Below are 19385 nucleotides of genomic sequence, written 5' to 3' on the forward strand. Positions count from 1 at the left end.
TGAATGGATGGAAATAATTGATATTGTGTGTCTTGAGGATGGACAAATTGGGTCAGGTTCTGAACATGTGCAGCATGATGACATTTGTAGTAGTCTCTATGTTGACCTGCAAATCTTCTCACAGTTATGTCAAAAGGTATGTTATGGGTTGCACAAGATCTTTGTGATGACTGTCAATTGTACTAATACAGGAAAGGGGCGGTGGGGTAACCTAGTGGTTAAAGCATTGGCTCGTCACGCCGAAGATCTGGGTTCGAATCCCCACATGGGTACAATGTGTGAAGCCCATTTCTGGTGTCCCTCACTGTGATATTGCTGGAATATTGCTAAAAGCGGCGTAAAACCAAACTCAGTCAGTCAACTAATACAGGAGACTGGAAATGAGTCTAGTAGAGCTTTAACCACTAGATTCACCCACTTACCATATATTGAGCAATGAAATGTTCTAATAATCATACTATGAGCAACATTATTAATACTCAGTGAACTTTGTAGATTTACTCCAGGGAATTCTGGGTAAGAATTATAGTCTGTTTGCTGTGAAAACGTATCGATGAATTGCACTTTAAACAAAACAGTAACTCGAATTAAGTGAAATTAAGATTGCGAATCTTCATAATTTTACCTTGCCAATTGAACATCTAAACCTCAGAATTGTATTCAACTTAGGATAAAAGTTGTTTAACAAACGATTCAAATTGCTATTATTGGTTTGTATAACAAGGGGGTATGCACATTACATGAAACACTGAGGTCTAAGTTAATGCTCATTACGTACTGCACGTGTATTTGATTCACTGTTCCAACTACTGCGCTTACCCCCTTGTAATACAAACAAATAATAGCGATTTGAATCTATGATCGTTTGTTAAACAACTTTTATTCTAAGTTGAATAAATTCTGAGATTTGAATGTTCAACACTCAGGTCTTCCTTACACTGAGAAAGGCATCAAGTCAAACAATTATTATACATCATTTATCCTTATGAAAAGTATACTTCTGAGTTTGCTGAAAAAGCGTTATAACTATTGGGTTGAAATCCCAAGACGGCATTAATCACAAGAAGTCGTGTTTAATGGTAGGCCAAATAAAGCAAGACTGGCCAGTGTTTGTGGTATGGATGCCTCAGGCATGCTAATTCTAACATTAGAGAATTGCTCTCGAGCCTCCTGTGACCCTGTGAGGACATCGTGAAGAAATCAATAGCACAGTCCACTTACTGACGATTTCATTAACACCCGGTATAACCACCTCTGCTCAGCAGTTCAGCATCCACTCTGCAGTATTGCCTCATCCTAGACATATTAACTTTCCTAGCTGCTTTTTCTTATTGGCAAGGTGTCCATAGGTCAAACCTTTGCCCTTATTGTCATGGTACGTTTGTCGTTTCAAGAAGAAATTTATGCCTTGTAATTTGTAGAAATACAGTAAATTATCGTTATAGCAAACCTACAGGGACAAATCATTTTAGTTGTTTTTTTTACCTTAGTTCATTTAAAAATTTTGAGTAAAATATACAAGTGATCTTGACAAGAAGTACAGTTGATTATAACAGTCAGTTCATTATAAGTGTGCTTGTTATAAATATAGTGTACTGTATTTTGAATGTTCATTCATTTACTTTTGAACTTCCACATGTTGTACGCCTTATATTTTCTATTATATTCTTACTTTTAGTTGATATTTTATTCATGTGTCTTTCAATGATTAAAACTATTTTGAATCAAATTTAAAAACAATATGCTATGTTTAATTTCATTCTATATATAGCTGTACCAGATAATGGTTTGCAAACAATTTGAATCAAACTAACAATTTATCTTTGTTCTTCCAAATGATTGTAAAATGTGAGAAAACATAGGTTTTAACAAGTGTACGCAGCCATAGACAACAATACATTCAGTAGTACTACAATTCTGGATGAATCAACTCGGGCACACACAGCATAATGTCCATAACAGATTCATTTCCACAGACTGAAATAATCAATACTCAACCAGTGGCTGCTGCTGCATACATTTGCCTAGATACGGTCGGCCTATGCGTGTTGGTATGGAGCAGGTATTGCTTTGTGTCTCTGTATCAGTATTACAGTTAGCACCAGCTTTGTTTACATGGTTGCACGATGGTTTCATCAACGTTCACACATGCAGTGAGGGTCCTTGTCTTTCAGAAATTAGTTTTACAGAAGATTCCTTTGTTAAAAAATGTGAACATTTTCAAAGTCAGCAACTCAGCCGAAGTTGGTTTTCTAACTGACAACAGTTACTGCAAAAGGCAAAGCAATTGAAGTAAAAAATGTCCTGATCTAACCTTTAAGATTCTTCACAACACTTTGAATTCTATGTGCTCATCTTGTTTCCGAAACGGGCATGCAAAAAGCATCAGAAACAAGTTATCACTTTAAATACATGATATGTCCTGAGACTAACGCGAACATGGAGGGACTACTTGTTTTCTCTGAAAATAAATTATTTTACATAAATAACTAGTCGTAAATGAGCTATGATCAATTTAACACATGTTATCTATCCTTGATTGTCTCCACGTGCTCCACAAACAGTTTGCAGTGATACCCAACTGATACTTTGTAATCAGCTCTTGTCCCTGGATGGTTATTGGCCTTAAACTGGCCTACATGATGTGATGGGGGTTGTAGGTCAGTTCATCTCGCTCTGTCTGGCTGTACAATGACCATATGCCGGAGGAACTGATCGCATTGATTGGTCACTGACTCACCATTGGAGATCAAAGCTCCACTTCTTGTTGAATGTGTCAGCAAATGGATACATTTCACTTTGAGGATGGTTGGAGAAGATTGGTTGTGCGAGATTGCGGAAGGGATAATGTTGTTCGGGTGTCAGCCTAACTTGTTTGAAGTAGGTGGGTATGTTTGTGGAAGCGTCCCTGTTTTGAATGTTTCGAATCCCTGCTGTTGCATGCATGCAGCTTATCTTGTCCTCATTTCTTCATGTGAAGGACAAACAAAATGATTTCCCGTTTTTCCTGCAGATCTTTGTAAAATAGATATCCGGGTTAGAATTGGTCTTCAGCAACCCATGCTTGTCGTAAGAGGCGACTAGCGAGATCGGGTGGTCAGGCTTGCTGACTTGGTTGACACATGTCATCGGTTTCCAGTTGCGCAGATCGATGCTCATGCTGTTGATCACTGGATTATCTGGTCCAGACCAGATTATTTACAGACTGCCGCCATATAGCTGGAATATTGCTGAGTGCGGCGTAAAACTAAACTCACTCACTCACTCACTCAGCACTAGCTGCCAGTATTCATTCCCATTCTCGATCCTGAAATAGGCTTGAGTGTCCTTATTTAGACTTTAATTCAACCTTTTATGTAACCTTATTTTAGGGACTATTGGGGACTATTATGTATATCTGGTTTACGGGATTGTAAGACCAGTCAGTGTGTCCCCTGCCCTGTCATGTTTGGATGGTCTAATCTAGGCCATGATTGATCGGTTATCCTACACCAGGCTCTACTGAAGCAATAATCTGATAATCAATTGTTAGTGTCAGTAATTGATCAGAGATAAAACATCCTTTAATATTTAATAAATGTTTATGCTTGTTCAACTATTCACTAAATTGATATTGGATGACATTTGCTTAGATTCATTAATAACATGCAACCAATTTAATATTTTGTACTTTAGAAACACGATTCTCAAATGATAATAAGCATATTTTTATGAGTAAGTTCATGATTACCGGTAATAATTGGTCAGAATAAACACATGAAACCCTAACCAATCCCTATGTCACTGGTAGTTTATGATTACATTTACTGTCTTATACAGTTTAAAATCTCAGACATGTTACTCCATGTGTTAACCATAGTGTTAAATAAGGATCAGTTGGGTAGCCTTGTGGTTCAAGCATTCCCTCATCATGTCAAGGACCTGAGTTCACTTGTCCTCTTGGGTATGTTCGTGTGAAGCCCAATTCTGGTATGCCTTGCCATGATATTGCTGGAATATTGCTAAAATAGAGTGAAATTCTCACTCACTCACTCACTCACTCACTCACTGTTAGGGGAGCAGTGAGTGTTGAGAGTTTTAAGCAAGCTTATTCCCTCACTTCTTCTAAAGTAAAGGGGGGCGGTGGGTAGCCTAATGGTTAAAGCGTTGGCTCGTCACGCCAAAGACGTGGGGTTCGAATCCCCACATGCGTACAATGTGTGAAGCCCATTTCTGGTGTCCCCTGCCGTGATGTTGCTGGAATATTGCTAAAAGCTGCGTAAAACCAAACTCAGTCAGTCAGTCTAAAGTAAAGGCTTTAGTTATCCAGGGTTATCATGATCCTGTAAGCATTCCTAGTACAAAATCCACTGTCTCGTCTTCTTAAATTACCAAAATATTTTAATGAGAATTTTTCAACTTGCCACATGCAGCTTAATGATCAAAGCCTGTATCTCCGTCGAAGATTAGTGATCTCTGTTCCGCGGATCAATTGATCACATCGCCTTCATCCCACACAAATGACACACGCAACAGGAAGAGTGTCAGTTTGTCAAGCCAGACACAGACCACTTTCATCTCAGATTACCGTCAGCGTTTGGTTGACAGTTTTCAACCAGTAATTATTTCTGCCATTTCCGCTTTCCTTACAGAAAGAACCTAAGAAAATGTCATAATTTCCTTTTTTCATATCTATACCAATATGCTGGTATATACTACTAAGAATAAGATAAAGACCACCCGATCCTTTATTTTACTTTAGTTTATCTATTATGCAGACGGAAATGTACTACAGTAATATGTGTCAAAGACTGAGTGTGGTTTTATGCTGTTTTTAGTGATATTCCACCAATATTACAGTAGGGGGACTCCGTGATTGGGCTTTAGACACTGTACCCATGTTGGAAATCAAACTTGGATCTTCATCATAAAACTTTAACCACACGGCTACCCTTGCCACTGTGTAGTATATGATCCTTAACTTCTTTTCACTAGTATATGTTTTTCATGTGTCTGATTGTCTATGTTTAGATATCGCAGGAAAATATTTTCATACTGTTTTTCGTATGTATTTTCTTGAAAGTGATTATGCTTTTCTCTTTCACATGAACAGAAAGCATCAGACAACCATATTCTAGCTCTGGCCTCTGAATAATTATGTCTGGACTAGACAAACCAGTTTCTGAAAACATTTGCAAATAACATGGGTGCTTCGTTTGTTTATCCCAGATTTACCTGGACTTCGTCACTTGTTCTATCAGCGCCATACTCATACTTGTGGATTGCGGTAAACTTTTACATCATTATGGGCTTTGTTCCCATTTTAAGCCAGCACACCATGATATTACTTAAAACTTTTCAGCTTAATGCTAAATCCAACTTGCTCATTTCTGGAAAGTTTGTTTATTCTGCATCCATGCATGGAATGTATAAACCGTCGCAAGGACCTGGAACATATATGAAGATGTGATTCAAGGATACACTGTCGCATGCCCATGAAGGTCATTTGTGTAACGCAAATTTAGATTTTTCTCTTTCCTGGCAAGATTCCTGAGCTATCACTATTCCAGATTGAAGGTTATCAGGAACATGAATTGGGAACTTCTTTGAAATAAGCCTTTTGATGTATTTCGGAATCATGACATTTCATTAGAGGACATGTTTACGAAATATGTGACCAATCATGAATAACATCTTGCATGCATGTTTGGCATGAAACAACATGGTTAGGGATTATTTTACGAACAGTGATGGAATGAACATGATGCCAAACTGCTCTTACAAGATTAAATTTTGTAAACAGCAACCTCCCATCTCTCAGGAGTGTGTGTTGTCTCATGAATAATTCCTTCCTGTTCCACTACCTATATTCTTCATTATTGTGAAGTGCAATGTATGCATCAAGTGGTCACGATGTCTAGCAGAATTACGATTTGGTCGCTCATGTGCACTGCAAGTAAGAGAATGAGCTGACTGGTGGCTGTTGGGAATATCAAAGTTCTGTCATGGCGTTTCTTTTTTTTGGACAAACCTGTGGTTGATATTATGAGAAACCGACTTTCGGGATATGATCACTTTCTGACCTCCATTGTAGTTGTTTGTAGCAACAGACATCATTATCTTTACTGTTTGATGAGATCTGCATACTGTATTTAGTTGTCACAAGAGTAGATAGTTAAACTCATTAAGGACGAGTGAGTGAGTTTGGTTTTACGCCGTTTTGGTAATATTCCAGCAATATCATGACGGGGTACACCAGAAATGGGCTTCACACATTATACCCATGTTGGGTATCGAACCAGGGTCTTCGGTGTGACGAGCGAACTCTTTAGCCACTTGGCTACCCCACTGCCTCCAGGACAAAGGGCAGTGGGGTGTCATAATATTTTACTCTCAATTTGTCATGTTTGGGTTTGATTCAAAATATGGTTACCAGTGAAAAGCTGATTGCTAAAGTTTCTGTCTGCCAAAAACATTTTCACTCACTCACTCTCTCACCAGCTCATGACACCGTTGAATATGAGACACTCAGTGGTTGCCCCACCCACGATGTGTTGTTGTGAAAATACAAAATATACTAAAGGACAATTTAAAAAAACAACTTAACATTCTTATGCCACAGGCATAATGTGATGTGCCTGTTTTGCAAATCCATAATATGTTAGCATTTGTATTTTTCCAAGGCAATCATGTATGATTTTTATGTCATTATTAATTAAAATCTTTAGAAAGGTTAGTTGTCCCAATAGTATGAAAGCATTCACATCAAGTACAACTATGACGTACTTCGTACTGATACAAATAGGTTGTGACCTTGAACGTATCGAGAGTATCCGTGATAATATAGCAATGGGGGCTGATAGTTGCTCTAGCTGGGCAATTGAGATCTTTAAGGTTTTGTGTGTAGGTGTGTTAATGTCTCTCAGAGGTGGATTGGTAACGTAAAAGCCAGAATTGGTTATTTACTGGATCACTTAATCCGTCTGGTTTTTGAATAGAGTAGCACTTGGGTTTTGAGATTGGCTAAATTGACTACTCTGAAAACAGGAAGCGATGAATTACAAAGTAAATAGTACACTTAGACACAGAGAAACCTCAGCTAGTCATACATATAGCTACATCAATTATGATGCTCCCTGACCAGTATACAATTGCAAGAACTCTCTTGTGATGAAGTCATCAAGACTGATGTCTACCAGCGTCAGCCGGCTTAATGCTTTCCTGACTGTGTAAGGCAGGTAACTCCTACAGGTACTCATGTTAACAGACTAAATATATCAGAGTTATGATGCCGGAAGGGCGCCATACCTGTGAGAGTTACAGTGCCGTCTGCTTCTGTTGTAGCAGACGCAAGAACAAGGATCATGATGTACAGCCCAACATAATGGTTATGGTAGGTTGTAGTTGAAGAATGTGCTTCTTGTGTCTCGTTTATTCTTACAAGTGGTGTATTGTTTTATGTGAAGTTATACACAGACTTCTGGGCTGACAACACCCTTCTTCTGTGTCATGGTGTGTTGCACCACTCTGGAATTCTAAACATTCTCCTAACATTTTGCCAGTCCCACTGTCGGCTTTACTACCAGTGTCTGAGACTAAAGACACTCAAGGGATGACTGTTTCCCGTTCAACTGGGTTAGAACAACATCACCAGAATCCTTGTATCTTAGAGATTATCTTCGCCTTATGTTGGTCCAGTTTCAGGATGGGAATCATTAGGACATTTTCATGAGTGTATCTATATTCTCTTCAAGAAACAGAATGCATATTCTCTGGAATGTTTGGAATATTTGTATGTACGTGGATCTGTGATGTATTATTTACCGTCTCTGATGTGAGGTGTTTTAGCGGGATGTCCCAGGATTCTGTCCACCTGAGGCAGAATGAAGCTGAAATATCTGCTTATTATCACTTGAGAAATGCAGAGTTATGGCTTTACTGAAATCTTCGCAATTAATTAGATTATTCTCTGTTTATCTTTCTTCAAGGGAATCTGCGATGTTTTACTGTGAAGGTAAACACATGACTAGACACAGCATGATGTAGTAGATCTAATTTGTCAATGTTGTGACAGAGATTGCTGGACCAGTTTTGCGACTGCTTCAGGTTTCATAAGAAAAACAAGATTAGACTTTGTAGGAAGTCATATCTGATCTGTAATAATATTCAGTGTGCGATGATATGTGAGCATGTATGCCTGACGTTTGATAGATGTGGTTACAGAAGTGTGGGTGGAATGGCTATGTTTGATAACGTCAAACATATTTATGTTGCTTGTACTTGTGTTACAGGTTACAGGTCCATGACAGTTGTTTGTGCTGGGGAAGATTTGTTCATTTTCTTTCTTTTTTCTTTCAATCAACAAACATGTTTGACAGTTACTTCCTGTGTGATAGGTGGTGGTGAGGTAGCCTTGTGGTTTAACTTTTCCTCAGTCAGGTCGAGGACTCAGGATCAATTTCCCCCAAGGATACAATGTGAAAATCTTTGGTAGATGTTTAATAAACTGTATCACATATGTGGAATGTGGAAAGGGTTCTGTCGCTTCTATTCAGATATCTGGAGGAACTTTTGTATCATCATCGAATAATTAGTGTATTTTTTACTCAGAACATTGCTATGAGGATAATTTGCAAGAAGGCTGTATATATACTGGACAAAATAAGTTAGGGATATTGGTATGATTGATCTTTTATCAATGTGTCAATGAATAAATACATCATTATTAAATAATTTCAAAATTTACATATATCCCTAACTATTTTTGTCCAGTATATTAATTTCATTGACATGTTCTTAAAGTCAGTGTTGATGTTAGTGTACTGTTAGTGAAATAAACAGCAGTTATAAGCCTTTCCTTTCAACATGTTGACTTCAAAAGCCCAAATCTTGTATGATATTTTGTTCTGCTTGCTTTGCTATGACATGACTTTCAGTTCAGGTTATAAAATGAAAAGCTTCTCTTCAGCAAGCACCAGTTTTTCGTTTTTATGTATTTTTATTTGTTCTTTGCCATCATGAACATTAACATACAAACTACTATCAAATAAGAGTGAGTGAGTGAATTTAGATTTATGCCACTTTTGGCAATATTCCAGCAATATCACGGCAGGGGGACGCCAGAAATGGGCTTCACACATTGTACCCATGTAAGGGTATTCCTATCAAATAGGAATGAATGAAGACATTTAAAGGACATGTTGTAGACATGTGGCTGATGTATCTGCAGTCTATGGGAAGTTTGATTTGTTTGCTAGATTGCTGTTAACAGATATCAATCTTTTAAATAAGCAAGCCATTGAGAATAGGTTTCCATGGCTGAGATCTATGGCTAATTCATAAAAAGAACATATTCATTAAGTGTTTGGTAAATTATATTCATCTTTTTTTCTTTCAGATCTGATTTTGGAGTAGTTAGCGAGCAGACGTAGGGGCTCGGAGAGTGTCCGTCTGCCCACAATGGAGTTAGCTCACAGCCTTCTCCTGAATGAGGAGGCTCTCAAACGGATACCTGAGTCCAAGAGGCCTGTCTTTGTCTTTGAGTGGCTTCGCTTCCTTGATAAAGTCCTCCGAGCTGCCCATTCCTCCAAAGGTAAGAACAGTTCAGAAATACAACTAAATACAAAATAGAATTAATTTGAACTTTGATCTTTCTGAGTGTTCATAATTAATCCAGTATTCCCCACGGGTTAAAATGGAAGAATATTCTGGCTCTTCCAAAACATGACTTTACCTTCAGTCAAACATGTCAGACTATGAGGCTTATGGTAGATTTGACCTTGGAAACTCACGGCAGTCACTTCAATGTCATTCTGATGAAAGTTGCGGAGGCAGATCTGAAGAAACACAATGAAAAAATGGGTCATGTACGAAATGGATTTGTTCAGTTAATGTTCTCTCTGTAGGTGTGTTAATGTGTCTCCGAAGTGAATTGTTAACATAAAAGGAAGAATTATTGCAAAGATACTGTAATTGAAAACGTTTCAATTTCATCGTCGTTTAAACCAAGTCTTTTCGGTTTCTCCATTTCATATAGCTTTGTATGGATTATTTTTAGAGTGCACTTGGCAAAGATTATTTTCTAGTAGTCTATTTTACTTAAAAAACATTTAAGATATAATTTCCCTGCAGGTTAAGCTCAAGTTTGCTAGATATGTATTGTTATGGCCTTAGAGAATTACTGGAATTGAGATCCAGTCATTCAATTAACCCCTCGGTAACCCCTTTACACATGGTCCCCTGCTCGGATGGTGCACTGGTAATGCTATCCCTCAACAATAAAACAGTAAGTGTATTAGAAAGTGCATCAGTGTACGTACTGTGTTCACTGCAATAAGTGCCCTCTGACAAACGTGTAGACTTTACCTTTAACATGGATAAGTGTTCATACACTGAACATACTATACATTCAAGTCATTATTTCTTGAAGGAAAACCATGTTCTATGGATAGTCAACTTTATTGTAATGCGTGTGCCTACACCGAAGCATCACACTCATTGCAATAAAAAAGTTGACTATTCATAGAACTTGGTTTTCCTTCATCTTTACAACTTCTAAAATGCCTCTCAAAGAAGACATTTCTTGTATGTGTTCTGGCCCCGAATTCTCGAAACAAACATAAGTCTGAGTTTTGACTCAAGTTCGAGTTTTTACTCAAATTTGAGAAAACGCAGGAAAATGCATTTCACAGAATGAACTGAAATCGGTATTAAACTCAAACTATAGAAGATAATTTGAGTTTGGTGGATAGATTACTTTAGTTGTTTGAGCTTCTATATTTAAAAAATGCAGTTGAGTTGAAAATTCAGCTGTTCCAAATTGTGAACTCAGTTTGAGATTTGAGTAAAAACTTAAGTTTGTTTCGAGAAATGGGGGCCAGATCAATTTAAATGGAAAACACTGCAATGTAAGCAGGTTTATGATTGCTGAGAAACTATTATTGAACATGTTTTAATCTTTTGAACCATATCTTGTAAATGGTTGATCTCTGGCTACACATGTAACTTTGGTATGGTTGAAATACATGTTTTACTTCTTGTCAGTTACTATTGACTTACACTTAGTCTCTGGAAATATATAATTTTGATTGATACAAGCAATAATATTTAAACTGAAAAGGAGCCCTGGTTAGTCAGGAGAATTATATCTGTGGAAAATCTAGACTTGCTTCATTTAAGTTTGTATCATTATAGGAAATAAGGGGCAGCAGGGAACATAATCAGGTACAGACACTGAGACAGCCTAGGGGCGATTAATATGGCAAATACGATATGTAAATTCTTTCTGGTCCCAGTTGTGGCTAACAAAATGGAAAATACCCTTAAGATGTGCTGATCCAGAGATGATGTGGGCTTGACTGGAGATCTGGAAAATAATTTGTGTAATTTTCCTGAAAGAATCGGAAGGTCAGACAGAGTCTTATCTTGCTATAAAGTAATATGTAGAAAATATGTAGGGTATATTGATTCTGAGAGTTTGCCAGAGTGTAACACAAGTCTTCAGAAGGTCACATATCCCAATGAAGGTAAATATCATCGTAATATAGTTGTCTGAGTAGGAATTAGCCATACTCGTGAGTGTCTTGCTGGGAATGCATCCCAACAATGGAGCAGGCGTCATCGTAGGAGGTTTGTGTTGATGACAAAACACAGTTTCTAATTAGGAAGTTGTTTTATGTGTCTTGTCTGTTGTCTGGTTTGCATTACCTGTGTGGGTTTAATTAAAGTTGCAGCAGTAATATAACATCGTCACTTTGTAAGGATGCCAGGATTATAACCTTTATGAGATGGGTAGATGTGGTATTGAGCAGTGAGATATCACAGTCTTGTTGTTTGGTCTTCTTCACAAATATGGGGCGGTGGGGTAGCCTAGTGGTAAAGCGCTATTTGTCACGCCGAAGACCCGGTTCAATCCCCACATGGGTACAATGTATGAAGCCCATTTCTGGTGTCCCCTCACCGCGGATGTTGCTGGAATATTGCTAAAAGCAGCGTAAAACCAAACTCAGTCAGTCAGTCTTCACAAATATTGTATCTTTGGACTCCAGTGAGACTTTGGCCATTTGTGAAAATCAAGTTAATTTGTTTTCCAACTGTTATGATTAGCTTTCTGGTATTAGATGCTCATTTTCTCATGTGTAACTAAATAAACACCTGTTCTGCAGGACGTCTCCAAGAATTAAAGGTCTTCAGGTGCAATCTCCTTGAAATAAGCGGTTAAACAGTGGAACTTGATTTCTTTTCTTCAAACTTATGTGATATTTCAATTCGCATTTTACAGAAACAGAAAGTTATAATGCAGTGTACCTAGTAAACAGAGATTTCACAGGCTGCATGCATCGTGAGTTTGAGTCCAAGGTCCACTTCAGTAATGATCTGTCAGAACATTGTCCTGGGTTTATCAGAAGTGGTCAATTCAGCCTGTTTCATTTTCAGTTTCTGTGTCCCCTGGGGAAACATGGTGTAATATTTTGTGTCTTTTTGTGAAAGTAGGGGCCAAACTGCACCAACAAGAAAAAGTGGCAAGTTATGTGTGACGCCATATGCTACAGAAGGGAATGCGCTTGTTTAGATTAAGTGATGAAGTGGAGAGTCTTGTATGGACAGTCCAAAAAATGATTGTATTTCTTATTAGAAGAGAAAACATAAATGTCTATAATCACACACTTAAGTGTTGCAAGTTTCAGTCATTCCAAAAAATGTTTTTGTCAAATTGACTCACAATTGATATTAGTTCCATTCTGAATCATTTCATGTGTTGAAGGTGCAATATAATGCATCTGGTTCAAGCCTGCACATCATGTTGACACATGTTGATGTAACTTAAATACTGTTGACATAACTCACTGACTTCTGCGATGCAAAATGTGCTAAATATATACCAATGGGTGATAACACTGTGTGATGATAACACTGGGTGATACCATTGGGCAATCCCACTGAATGATATCATTTGTCAATCCCATTGGGTGATAACACTGTGTGATAATAACACTGGTTGATACCATTGGGCAATCCCACTGAATGATATCATTTGTCAATCCCATTGGGTGATAACACTGTGTGATAATAACACTGGGTGATACCATTGGGCAATCCCACTGAATGATATCATTTGTCAATCCCATTGGGTGATAACACTGTGTGATAATAACACTGGGTGATACCATTGGGCAATCCCACTGAATGATATCATTTGTCAATCCCATTGGGTGATAACACTGGGTGATACCATTGGGCAATCCCACTGAATGAATGTCAATCCCATTTGATATCATTTGTCAATCCCATTGGGTGATAACACTGTGTGATAATAACACTGGGTGATACCATTGGGCAATCCCACTGAATGATATCATTTGTCAATCCCATTGGGTGATAACACTGTGTGATAATAACACTGGGTGATACCATTGGGCAATCCCACTGAATGATATCATTTGTCAATCCCATTGGGTGATAACACTGGGTGATACCATTGGGCAATCCCACTGAATGATATCATTTGTCAATCCCATTGGGTGATAACACTGTGTGATAATAACACTGGGTGATACCATTGGGCAATCCCACTGAATGATATCATTTGTCAATCCCATTTGGTGATACCATTTGGCAATTTCCACCAGGCAATGCAGTGTATTTGTGTCCCTAAACAATAATATATTCCCTTCTACATAGCCTTTCACTATAGCACTAAATGATGCAAGTCTGGATTTTCCACCAGTACTGAATCTCCCATCTCACCAGGCTCCTTTTCAATTTAAATTGGGTTGTTGTATGTATCGAAGTTATATAGTTTCAGCATTAGTTTCCGCAGTGCAGATATTTCATCAGCTTTGGTATATGAATCATTCAGCATTCCATACATGTTTCATGGGTGTGCATTTAAAATTTTAAAGTGTTTTCAGAAAAAACACAATGACAATCAGAAAGTGTGAGCCAAACAGCAGGATGTAAAGAAGTGGTATCAGATGTGTTTATTGAACTGATAAACACAGCAGGTTGCCTCGCAGACATTCCCTAGATGTGAAATGTGAACACCAATTATCGGCATGTAATGCTATGATTAGACAGATTTAGCTGCAATTAACATTCTCAGAAGAGTGGTTTGTCAACAAGTGCTGCTGTTCAGTTGTTTGGGGCAAATTCTTATGGTACCAGCTATGTCATTTCTTGCTACAGATGGAATGATCAGTAGCTTTTTACTTTCATCTTCCTTTTCAAATATTCTGTGTTGCCAAACAACCTTTGGTTGGTTATCTGAACTTAGCTCTTAGTTCCCTTGGACTATTTTTAGTTGGGACCAATACAGTGGAAGTTGGTAGTTGGCAAATCGTTTTAGACTATTTTGTAGGGCTGCGTAATATAACTGGTTTACCGGTATTTACCGGTTCAGACATGAAAACGATACGTATTGCCATACACTGATCGAAACCGGTATTTTGACATGCATTCGAAAACTTCGTACGGAAATGTTCGGATATTTCCGTTTTTCAGACGGAAGTTTTGGCGACCCCTAACAACGAACAATTTATTGTGGTGCCAAAATACAAGGACAAAAGTTTCAGTATGGCAGCATTTGGGGTTGAAAAACTTCACGGTAACTGGAACTATTGATAAGACTAATGCAGTATGTAAAATATGCAATGGTAAAGTGAAATGCTCAAGCGGGACGATTAAAAGTTGTTAATTAAGCTTAATCAAGCATAATGATTTTGTTCTGTTTTTTGCTTATAAATCAAGTATTACCTCGATTATGAGTAGTTTTTTTGAAAAAAAAAAGAAACTTCTTGCAATATATTGCAATACATATCGCAATATATGCTTTTGCATCGCAATATATCGCTATATGAAAATTCTCTGCAATACCCACCCCTACTATTTTGTATCTATATCTGTACCCTTTAATATCAGTGTTCGAAATCTTCAGCCACCCATGCTTGAAATAGGTGACTAACAAGATCAGGTGGTCAGACTCGCTTTGTTGATGCATGCCATCATATCTGTATTGTGTAGGTTGATGCTCATGTTGTCAATCACTGGCGTTAATCAGTAGGATTTGTTGCTTCTTCTTGAACTATGTGAATCTAGACAATGTTAATGAAATCAAGGTTACCGAATCATGTATCCACAGTAGTGACTCTGAGGATGATCCTGAAGCTAAGTTTCGAGAAGCCTGGTTGAACAAGATTTGGGTCATGGTTTGAGCAATTTTGAACTACAAAACTTTTGACATCAAAACATTTGAAAAATCTGTTGTGCAAGATACAACTGTCCAAACTGAACAGTTTAAGGGTTAATTGTTCTTTGTATGAAAATTATAGTTGAATTAACTCATTACCATCTCAATGGAGAATTGAACATAGGTCTGTGGTATGACAAGCTTTAACCACTGGGCTACCCTTTGGGTTACTCTCTGAAAATATATAATTTGGATCAAATAAAAAGAACACAGTTTAAGTAAAAAACAAGCCCCAGTGAGCTCAGAGATTCAGAACATTAAGAAATCTAGACTTACTTCAGTTAAACTTTTACATTGCAGAAAGGGCTGGGCAGAATACAATGTAGTTTGTACTGTGAGACAGATTAAGGCAATTCCACCACTGGGAAATTATTATTATTATTGTCCCCCGCCTCAACGCAGAATTGGGGACTATGTATTCAGCAGCATCCGTCGGTGCATATGTCCCGATTCTTGTTAACGCTCATGAACTGTTGTACCCAATGTCTTCAAATTTGGTGACAGCCTACATTAGGGGATTACGCAGACACCAGTCGATTTTGGTGACCTTGACCTTATTTTCAAGGTCACACTTTTCAAACTCATGTTGACACAATGACATGAACTATTGTACCCAATGTCTTCAAATTTGGTGACAGCCTACACTGGAGGATTATGTAGACATCAGTCGGTTTGGGTGACCTTGACCTTATTTTCATGGTCACCACGACACTTTAACCACTTTTCAAACTGTTGTTAACGTGATATCTCATGAACTGTTGTACCCAATGTCTTCAAATTTGGTGACAGCCTACACTGGGGATTATGCATACAACTGTAGATATTGGTGACCTTGATCTTATCTTCAAGGTAACACTTTTCAAACTCTTGTTAATGCGATATCTCATGAACTGTTGTACCCAATGTTTTTAAATTTGGTGACAGCCTACATGTGGGGATTACACAGACACCAGTCGATTTTGATGACCTTGACCTCATTTTCAAGGTCACCGTGCCACTTTGACCGCTTTTCAAACTCTTGTTAACGCAATATGTCATAAAACATTGTACCCAATGTCTTCAGTTATGTTGACAGCCTACATTGGATGATAATACAGACACCAGTCATTTCAGGCATCTTTTATCTGACAAAAGTATAAAAAGTAGTAAATATGTTATAAATATTTCATTCTTCTTTAGCGGCGGGGGACATTGCCATATTAGTGGCAAACACTTTTTATTATTATTATACTAACATTTGTATAGCGCTGATATCCAGCCCTGCCGATATCCAGCTCAGCTGCTCAAAGGCGCTTTGTTTTTCCCTCGATCACTGGATGTCAATCTCAACTCCCTGGGGAGCATACAACTTGTGCAGCCACTAGGCGCACTGAGTTAGTGTGGCTTTCCCATCCTTACAAGGTACCTATTCACAGCTGGGTGGACTGGGACACATTGTCACAGCACTTTGTCCAGGTTTTTGCTAGGTGTTTGCACGTATTCATGTGGCCACCATCTGGCCATATACCAACGGATTTGTGGGATCCTTTAAGTGCACAGGGTTGTGTACTGTACACTAGGGGTTGTGACAACACTGAAAGAGACTCCACACAAAGTTGACTCCAAGGTTTTTACACCCGGTCACACGTGGGCTCGATCCCGTCACCTCAAGCTCGGTGGATCACTAGACTGGCGCTTTAGACAGTTTCGCCCACCGCAAAATACTATAATGTCCCGAAACTAACTCTCAGTCCCTGAATAAATATAATTTTAATAGTAACAAATAATCCCATTTATTGACAAGAAGCACAAGTGAGACCTGAGGAATCTAGACTTGCTTCATTTAGGGCTTTAGCATTGCAGAAAGGGCTGGGCAGAATACAAAGTGGTTTGGACTGTGAGACATACTAAGACGCCCCAAATGCTAAGTTGTCCCAAGTGTTCAGGATATTGCTGGACTGGCAGACATATTCAGTTAGCAGACTTATCATGCCAATGGAGGACCTCCTTGTCTGGCTACTCTAACATGGCCAATATGCTGCTGAAGACAGATAATGCAAAGAAAATGTTTAGATTCTTTTTGGCAACCTGTCAGATGTACCCAGCTGCATTATCTCTGAATGTGGGATTGTACAAGTTTGGAATATTTGAAAGAAATCAAGTCAACAAACATTCAGTTGAGAATCCTCGTTTAAGAACCATTACTTTAATTTAATGTCTTTTAAGCAACATTTTCAAAGTTTTACTCTGCATTTTTATAGAGTGTTATCACACCTGTGCTGGTGAGGTGGCTGCAGTGTGATAACTCAATTAACGTGGTGCTTCTGTTTTAGATGTGGTAAAAACAAATGCACTGGTTGAGACTCTGAAGATCGCACTTTGGGACAGTTTTTACCAATAACATTTTGATCTACCAGCCCAAACTATCTCCTTCATTTGGATTTTGGGAAACAGTTTTCTGTTGATAGACTGAAGAATGGACACATTTAATGATTTAGATTTGAGAAAATGGTGGGACTAAAACAACTTTTGTTAGTTATTGTGAAAATGTTATTATTATTTTTGGCTAATAGATAGATGAGTTAGAAAATGTTTTTGGGTTTGATTTACTTCTTCACAAGAGATAAGGCAACTTTGTTTTTAACATTTCTCATGCGTTAGGTTCTGTTTTGAGACGGTGAGTGTGTTGCATGGTGATGGACATTTCTTTACGGTAAAGATTCAGCAGATAATGTTTTCAAGAATAAGTTTCTTATTGATGAGTTGAAAAACAGACACTTGTCATTGGCTTCTTCAAGAAAGATCTAAACTTTGATTCTTCACTCTGTTGCTGTATTTTAAGATTATATATTTAGAAAATGTTTCTTGGCATCACTACAACCCGCACAGCCAGAGTGTGTGAACCATTCCTTGTCCTTGTACATATCGTGACTTGACAATGTCCCAGGTATCCCAGGGTGTAAACTTGCGTGAACTTAAAGAGTCAGTTGGGATTGTGGATATACTTTCATGAAGCTAACAAGGGATGAACTGAACTGAAAGATTCAGCCAGGGAGGACGATGCTCATAGATATGCATTAACTAAATGACCTTGGCCTCCTTCCAGGGACTATTGTGGCTGAAGGGGTGGTTGTCGCAACAGGTACAAGGTACGTTTCTGTACACAGAAATGTTCCCTAAACAAAGTCAAAATACAGGAACATAGCCGGTACCCTAACATCTGCAACCCAAAACCTGAAACTGTATGTGACCGCCTCCGTGTTGTAGTGGTTAGAGCATCCGCCCCGAGAGCAGAAGGTCGTGGGTTCGGTCCCCGACCGCTTCATACCAAAAGATGTTAAAATATTGTGCTTGTTGGTCCCTCCCTGGCGCTCGACATTAATGGGTACAACAAGGACTGGTCGGCTCGGAGTCAGTATAATGTGTCTGAGTGGGGTATTCATGCTTCACTGCGGCATGGTATCTCTGTGGGCTAGCACTATAAAACCAGCTTAAGTCTGGGCTAGTACAAGCAGCCGCACATACACATACACACGCATGCACGTCGTCATATGAGCGAAATATTCTCAAGCACGACTATAAAACCCAATTTCACCTCACCTCACCTCACCTCACCTCACCTGAAACTGTATGTAATTGTTCCTGTTCAACTGATTGCGAGTGGTGTTGTGCAACTCGAAGTATTCGTACTGTGCGTGTGCATTTCTTATATAACACAATCAAATGCATCTAATCCAACAGTATGGCAGTTTAGATAAAGACAATGGCACAATGCGGAATGGACTGGAATGAAATCTGTATTCTGATTTTGGCTTGGGGATGTTTCTGAATGCACACACTACAAAGTCATAGCTCCTGTGTATTCTCTTGATTCTCTTAGCAATTAGATCTCTTTGTGGGGCATGAATTTAAATATAACAGATAGTCCATTTTAGACACTTTTTAGACAATAGTGGACAAAAGTTCATTTTTCTTTTTAAGAAATTAGTTTCTGGCCGAGAAGTGGCCATTGGTTGAACCTAGTTCCTAGAAACCTATTCAGAGGTCCCAAGTACTCCACAGAGCGATGGAGCTAATTGTGCATCTGAAGCCGATGTTTCCTTCATTGTTGTTGTTGATGTAGCAAATTAGCAGGTACTTGTCCGAGAACTCGGTAATCTCAGACATGTGTTTCTTATGCTGA

At 38.4% G+C, this 19385-nt stretch overlaps 1 protein-coding gene across 5 annotated transcripts in view; it reads left to right on the top strand.

Moving 5' to 3' along the window:
- The window catches only part of LOC124283712 (HEAT repeat-containing protein 5B-like), a 133060-nt gene that overhangs the window by 40100 nt on the left and 73575 nt on the right, over positions 1 to 19385 (top strand). For 4 of the 5 annotated variants that reach the window (XM_046719728.1, XM_046719732.1, XM_046719730.1 and 1 more), the window contains exon 2: positions 9377 to 9571. In XM_046719728.1, the coding sequence (XP_046575684.1) occupies positions 9467 to 9571 (105 nt within the window). In that variant the 5' untranslated portion in view covers positions 9377 to 9466. Of the gene's footprint in view, positions 1 to 7286; positions 7373 to 9376; positions 9572 to 19385 lie in introns of those variants that run through there. The other variant, XM_046719731.1, reaches the window with a different exon arrangement.

Source organism: Haliotis rubra, unplaced genomic scaffold, assembly GCF_003918875.1.
Source record: "Haliotis rubra isolate DU_JTF1 unplaced genomic scaffold, ASM391887v1 Scf32, whole genome shotgun sequence".
In the NCBI taxonomy this organism is placed as follows: domain Eukaryota; kingdom Metazoa; phylum Mollusca; class Gastropoda; order Lepetellida; family Haliotidae; genus Haliotis; species Haliotis rubra.